The sequence below is a fragment of the Odocoileus virginianus genome, chromosome 6 (genome assembly GCF_023699985.2).
Source record: "Odocoileus virginianus isolate 20LAN1187 ecotype Illinois chromosome 6, Ovbor_1.2, whole genome shotgun sequence".
NCBI classification, from domain to species: Eukaryota; Metazoa; Chordata; class Mammalia; order Artiodactyla; family Cervidae; genus Odocoileus; species Odocoileus virginianus.
Genome location: NC_069679.1, coordinates 43,606,182 through 43,613,979, shown reverse-complemented (window position 1 = coordinate 43,613,979; position 7,798 = coordinate 43,606,182). Strand labels below are relative to the sequence as shown.

The 7,798-nt window shown below is 35.5% G+C and overlaps 1 protein-coding gene across 8 annotated transcripts in view; it reads right to left on the bottom strand.

The window, feature by feature from the left end:
- The window catches only part of CCPG1 (cell cycle progression 1), a 38,737-nt gene that overhangs the window by 1,698 nt on the left and 29,241 nt on the right, over window positions 1–7,798 (bottom strand). For all 8 annotated transcript variants that reach the window (XM_020881214.2, XM_020881212.2, XM_020881213.2 and 5 more), the window contains 2 exons: window positions 6,850–6,971; window positions 2,056–3,464 (listed from right to left, as the gene is read on the bottom strand). In XM_020881214.2, coding sequence (XP_020736873.2) covers window positions 2,056–3,464; window positions 6,850–6,971 — 1,531 coding nt within the window. The remainder of the gene's footprint in view (window positions 1–2,055; window positions 3,465–6,849; window positions 6,972–7,798) is intronic.

The window sequence follows — 7,798 nt, the reverse complement described above, 5'->3', positions numbered from 1 at the left end:
ATGGCCATCCAATTCCCAACCAAGATATCCATTCTTTTTTTTTTTGGGGGGGGGGGGAGCATTTAACATTATTCCTTTTACTTGAGATGATTTTCGATTTTCACAATTGCCACTCTCTGCCCATCATTCTCAGCCTTCTTTCTCTACAGCCCCTTAGATGTTGGTGTTCCTCAGCAGTCTGATCCACACCTCCAGCCTAGACTATCTACATATACAGAGTCTGGGCTAGAGACAGAGTCACATAACCAATGGTCAACTAATTCTCTCTACTTATATGTGAATAGATTCCAAATACAATTCTCATTTTCAATTCCCCTTACCCCAAACCTTCTGGTATTCCTTAGTATAGCTGATGTCTATATATAACTATAGACAGTTATATATTATATATATATATATATACACACACATAACTATAGACACAGACATATATTTGTAACTATATAATTAGTGACCCAACCCAGAAATCTCAAAAGGTATTGTTACTTTCTACTTCTATTTCACAAGAAATAGCACTGATTTTACTTACTATATACTGTTCAAATCTGTCCCCTCCTTTCTATTCCTGCTACTGCCCTAGTTCAGATACTCATCAGCTCATGTCTATCATTTCAAAAACCACTTTCTGCATCTAGCTTCACTCTTTCCAATAAACCCTTCAGGCTGCTGCCAGTGACCCAAAATGCAATAAAACAAGTCTTCCAGCAGGAAGGTTCTTCATGATGTGAATCTCTTCTGTTCACACCCCAGCTCTACCTTGTCTCCTTAACATAGCATGTCTTCACATCTCCAAATCAGTGCAAATGAAGCTCCCTTTGAGTGGAATGTACTCCATCTGCTGCAGGCAAGTTCTCACTACTTCTTCAAAAACCAGTTAAAAAGAAGTTCAGCTCAAAGGCCATTTTATTATGAAGCGTGCCCAAACATCTACTGACTGAGGCCACCATATAGAGATGCCTCCACATCTCCACTGCATTTCCTGTATTGACCTAATTCTCCAAAAGCTTGTGAGCTCCTTGACAGCAAGACTTTTTCATTTCTTTCCTCAGGACAGCCTCACAGTACTTTGCCCTAGATATGTATTTAATGACTAAAGACACCAAAATCAGTCTCATTATTTTATTGACACATTACATTTATTCAAAAAGCTATATAGAGAGAAAACTATCTCAAGGGTTAAAAAATAAAGCTAACATTCAACGATCAGGAGAGTTTCGTGTTACAGAATAGAAAGCTGGTAAGCAATGGATAATACAATGTTATTTTTAAAGGTTATATATAAAGCACACGCATTAGAACTTGTGGCTTGCTAAGTTTACCCTTTGATCTTGCCTCTACCTTTACCAATAATAATTCTATAATAAATGTATTAAATATCATAATTTAGTTGGTAAGTAGAATAGACAAAGCAAGTGGGACACTTGAATTGTTACTCTGATTTCAAAGTATAATTTGTATTTTTCACCCCTAGCTTCCCAAAGTGAGTGAGTAAATAAAAGATTAAGGAAATAATTTAACTTACGGTGATTATCTTTTCATATAAAGTATAATGAAAAAAATGAAATAGGCTAAAATAGAATTTTATATCCTCAGCAGATTTTTTAAGGTTGAAATTAAACCACTTGCTTAAGTCAAACTGATTTTATAAAATTTTCAGTTGGTAATAGATTTTAACTTAAAATTTAATCTTTCAATTTAATTTATCCTAAATTCCAAGGCAATAAAGTACTTTTACAATATTACTTTAAAAAGTACTTTTACAACAAATACAGCTGACCCTTGAACAATGTGGGCTTGCACTGCTTGGGTCTATTTATACCTGGATATCTTTCAATAGTAAATACTTCAGTACTACATGGTCTGCGGCTGCTTGAATCCTCAGATGCAGATATGCTGACACAGAGGGCCTGACCATAGGTCATATGCAGACTAACCCCCAGGTTGTTTAAGGGTCAACTGTAGTAGCATTCTAAGAAACTTATCAAATTATAAAAATGCTATTCAATCTACAAATGTTAAAAACTATTATAATAACATGGTGCTATGTAAACCGACCTGGGTCCATATGGAGGGGAAAAGGTGTGACCAAAGAAGTGTCTATATATATATCCATCCAACTTCTCAAATACGCCATCATTATCTACTTGATATTCCTTCATGTCTTTAAGATAATCTTTAACATCATTAACAAAGTCAGTGAAGAGCTTCTGATCATGTATAAAGACACCATTTAGGAAAAACTTATTGATGAAGTGATCAAGTTCTTTCCAGTGATGAAAACTATCCAGTTTTTCTAATAAATACCCTTCAATTAACTGTCTAAATTCATCTATCCTTACAGGATTCAACATTTTAACATTAAAAAGGTTAATAGATTCCTGTTGAGCACATTCAAATACACCAGAACAAGCCTTTCTGAAAGAATTATAATTTCCACCACAGTCATGCTCAGCACTGCATTTCTGTGAATTTGTATTTTTTCCAAATTCTTCAAAATGAGGCTTTTCTTTCCTTCCCTCCCTTTGCATAGTAGGGCCTCTACTATTCTGGTTTTGTGTACGTGCCTTATACTGTGGATGTAAATATTCACTATAAACTGTTGTCGGTTTTTTAGCTGTGGCTTCTTTCGTAGCACCAAATCTTTTATTGCCTTTTTCATCAAAGATATTCTTGGTGGTATCTTTGAAATGCCTGAAAGTGGATTTAACTGAATCTGAGAATTTTTTCAGATTTTCTTTTACAGCTTCTTTAGCCTGTTTAATTTTTTCTTTATGATGCCTCACAAACTCCTTAGTAGAATTCTTCATTGCATCAAATGTTTCCTTAACAGAACCCAAAAATGTTTCCTTTGATTTGTTTTTAGCTCTGTGGTTTCCTCTGTTCCCTTTCTTCTTTCCATCAGTTTCTTGTTTCTCATTTTGATCTTTTGCTTCAACATACAGTCTTTCCCACAAATCAGAACGCTGCTGCTCAAAGGTGAGCTTGCGCTCCAGCTCAGCGAGTCTTTCCCGTAACATTTCCATTTCCTTTTTCTCAGTCATTACACTGGGCGAGTCTGGGCTGCCATATGAGTGACTGGAGCTTAGCTGTTGGAGTTCCACCCTTAAGGCCATGGTTATTAGTCGTTCTCTTTCTAGTTCCTTCCTGAGCATCTTTGCTTCTGCCAGTAGAGTCTCCCTTTGATTAAGGAAACTGTGTGTTTTCAGCTTTTCTTCTTCTAAATGCTGCTTAAGTTTCTGATTTTCTGTAACTAATTCAGTGCTTGTCCCTTTATCTTCTAATATCCTAATCTGTTCTCTTAATTTCCTTAACTCTTCCTGTAATGAAGACAAAGCTTTTTCTTCCTTTTCCAGAGATGTTCTTAGATACTGATTTTCTGTATCAAGGTTCTTTTTCTGAGTTTCAAAGGACATCTTCTCTGCTTCAGTATGGGTCCAACACCTTGCAAGGTTTTCCTTCAGTGACTAAATTTTTTGAAAGATAAGAAAGAAAAATATCAAGTAAAATATCAAAGCTGAATTTAAATCTTTATGGTATAAAAAATACTCCATAAATGTTTAGTGTCTATTTCCACAGAGACTATCCTTTATGTAGTATTTTCAATACATGACAATTGGAAAATAAAAGGTTCATATGCAAGAAAATGCACAGCAAAGAGCTACATGAAAATAAAAACAAAGCATGCTGGAAGAAGACTGCCTTCTACCTTTTAACTACAGGACTCCACAATCTGTACTGAGAAGGCTCCTAGAGAGAATTTAGGAAGGACTAAAGGCTCTCTGATCCTTGAGTGATGGAGATTATCTTATAAAAAAGTAAAATTATAGTTAGAGATGACTTCAGGCTTCAAAAGTCTGTTATATACTCATGGCAGTCTCTGAAGGAAAAAATTTTCAATAATCTTAGTACTATTTGAAAGATCTTGGTCCTACACAAATTAACATCCTAGTTCAGGTAAGTCATATAAGTTCTCCCACATTTCAGAGAACAGACTAAATCTTGGCAACATTTACAACTAATTTCTCCAATTTCAATGTTTCTGAAGAGACTGACCAGATTAGCAATGTAACTCTGAAGTCAGCACCATTTCTGAGAGAGAAATTATGTCCAATTAAGTTTACAGACTTTCGCTGCAGTGCTGGGTAGCCTTGAAGGGTCTGATTTTTCTGTCAATACATGTATTAGTAACAAACTTTAATCAAAATAGCAAGAAATCAAACAGATCAATGGTTATGCTTAAATAGATTAATGGTTATAGCACTATCTAGTCAGTTAAAATCTCTTATGTATAAATCTGCAAAATGGTATTTCAACTTTGTTTAAAATTGACTACAAACATGACTGTTCCCTCTTTAAAAAAAAACAACACACTGTTTTGTTTTTTACTTTTTGACCCATATGCACAGCAGTGAAAGCACTGAGTCCTAACTACTTGACCACAAGGAAATTGCCAAGACTTTTTTTTCTTGGCCATGCCATGCGGCATATAGTATCTTATTTCCCAGACCAGGGATCAAACTTGTGCCCCCTGCATTGGAAGCGTGAAGTCTTAACCACTGGGCTGCCAGTGAAGTCCCATGACTAATCCATTTCAGTCAGACCATAAAAATATCTGACAGAGTCCAAAAAAAAAGTCCTTTTAATGATAAGATTTTCCACTTGAAAACTAACTATCTGAGATGGATACTTCACTGGCTCATTAATCTTAAAAGAAACAATTAAAAATCAAAATTTCCTTATAGTTGTTTCATCTGCTCTCCCTGTGTGAGAGAAAACAAGTTTCATTTATCCAACAGAAGTGGACTTTGGAGAATACTATGCTAAGTGCAGTAAGTCAGAGAAGGACAAATACTGTATATCACTTATATGGGGAATCTAAAAAATAATACAAACAAATATAAAAGCAAAACAGAAACACAGATATAGAAGACAAATTAGTGGTTACCAGTGAGGAGAGGGAAGGGGAAGGGGCACATTATGGTATGGAATTAAGAGGTACAAACTACTACTCTGTATAAAGGATATACTATATAGAACAGGGAATTATAGCCACCATCTTATAAAAACTTTTAATGGAAAAAAATCTAAAAAATACTGAATAACTATGCTGTACACTTGATACTAATATAATACTGCAAGTCAACTTACTTCACTAATTTTTTGAGTGAACTATGGAGTAGAGCAGACTAGTGCAGTACTGTCTTTAAACGCACAAGCATAGTGATTGCCGCAGGATAACTAGAGGGGTCACTATTCTGTATCCAGTAAACTCTAAAGTCTTGAATTAAGTGACGAAGCAGATCCTGAACAGGTCTTCCATGAAGATCTTCAAACTCCAAACCACATTTAGCAGCTGGAGACAAGAGGTTTTCAAGAACTGACTCAGTAAAGATCTACGCAGGGTGAGTCTCCTTAGAGCCAGCATCATTCTATGCAACCAGAAACCGTGACAGTAAAGAAGAAGATGGCTGCTGCTTCCTGTAACATCCTCTGCTCAAGGTTGTAACTCAAGAGGTTGCCACACCCTTCTGGAGGAGGGCATGGCAACTCCCTCTAGTATTCTTGCCTAGAGATTCCATGGACAGAGGAACCTGGCAACCTATAGGTCCATGGGATCAGAGAGTCTGACATGACTGACTAGCACACTGCTCAAGGCAAAGAAAACTACACTATTTACAATTAACTTCAGTAGTCCATCCCTGAAAGATATAATTCAGATGTTAAGAGGGATTCTGTCTTCCAAAGAAATACAACCATAACCCTATAAAGAATATATATACAAAACATAAAACAGAGTATATACATAAAGAAGGGAAATTTACATTGTGAAGCATATACATTGTGAAGGGAATTTAGGGTAATGGAAGCAAAAAGGAACAGTTTACCTTTCTACCCTGAGTTTACTATAATCCTGATACCCTTCCAAAGCAAGAACTAGAGAGGAAATATTTTGCTAATCCTCATAAACCCAGAATGGAAAGCACAGTCCTGTTGGAGCTAGGTGAATTTCAGGTATTTTCATAACATGCTTTCTCTGTCTTCATAACTGACATGAGACCAGAGAAAAGGACTGCCTGATTATTCCCCATGAGCAAGGGTGCCTCCTAGAGAAAAGTACAAACTCTCCTCTTTCTCTCTCACTGAATGAAAATGTTTTGCTTGGCTCTATAAAAATGTTAATAATAATAATAGGTTTTTTTTTTTTCATTTATTCTTGGCTATGCTGGGTCTTCACTGCTGTACAAGGGCTTTCTCTAGTTGCAGCAGGTAGGGGCTACTCTTAAATGTGGGGCTCAGGATTCTCATTGTGGTGGCTTTTCTTGTTGAAGAGCATAGGCTCTAGGGCACGCAGGCTTTAGCGATTGTGGCACACGGGCTCAGCTGCCCCGTAACATGTGGGATCTTCCTGAACCAGGGATCGAACAGGTGTTCCTTGCATTGTAAGGTGGATTCTTAACCACTGAACCACCAGGGAAGTTGACTAATAATGTTTTATATATAACATCAATTAAAATGTTAACTATAATATAGTGATTAGGAACAAAATCTTTGGAGTCAGATAAACAAAATTAAATTCAGCTTTGCTGATTGCTAGACTTGAGAAAGTTACTTAGCTTTTTTGAATCTCTTTCCTATCTATAAAATGAAATTAATATCAATATTTGCTTAATTCACTGCGATGTGGCAAGAAATGCTGTATGTAAGGTACAACACTGACCAGGACACATAAGTACTCAGTCAACAATTACCAGTACTATTACTGATTTACTAATCTGCACTGTACTGGTATCTGAATAGCACAATAATTATTGGATAACACAATTTTAAAAATTCATTACTAGTACATACCTTATATTCTATTAGCGACTCTTGTTCCTGTTGACACTGGGAAAGATAATCCTTCATATCATTCAATTCATCTTCATGTATCTTTTTGACTAACTGTTGACGCTTCTGAATCTGAATTGTGCCTAAAAATACAACATTTGTTATTAGAGATATATAAATGTCACAATTACCAATATTTTAAAATATACAATGAAACACATAATTTGCATATATTTAACTGCTTGATCCAGAGAGGATCATTTTCTTTAAAATACCACAGCTTTACAAAATATTTCAGTTTTATAAAAATTCTGATTATATAAACAAAAAAGGAATAAGTAAAATCTTATGGTGTCATTCATTAAATGGCAACAGATAGATGCTAATTTATAAATCAGACCAAACAGGCTAATATATTTTTTTATTATATTTAGCATACACCAGGTGTATTTAAGTCGTTCACTATTCTTTTGATTAAAACAAACCAGACCATATTACCCTACCAAGAAAAATAATTTATGTCATGTTTCTGTCTTATTATATTGAAGGCACTCAAGTTTGTTGTATTTAAGGGGTCTCTGAGGTACATAAAGTGCTGCATTCCCCACTTCAACAGAGAAAAGAACAAATCATGCAGTCTTGTCACAGGTTATAAGTCACTAAAGAAAAATGAAATTTTTTCTCACTATATTTTGCCTAAATGATATAGCATAAGTCCAAAAAGAATAGCAAGGAAAACAACTGGCTAATTCTCAGAGCCAGCTCTTTTAAGAACTCTGCATTAGTTAGGCCTGTGTGGAGTATCACCATCCCTACCCCCGTGAATCATAAATTAACCAGGATGGTCTATGTTTTCACCCTAAAAATCAAACTGTTAATTTGCCAAGACATGCTGTTCACATGCTGCTACATGCTTCATGCATGAGAAAAAACACTTAATCAAAAAGAAGGCCAAATGCATCTGGCAACC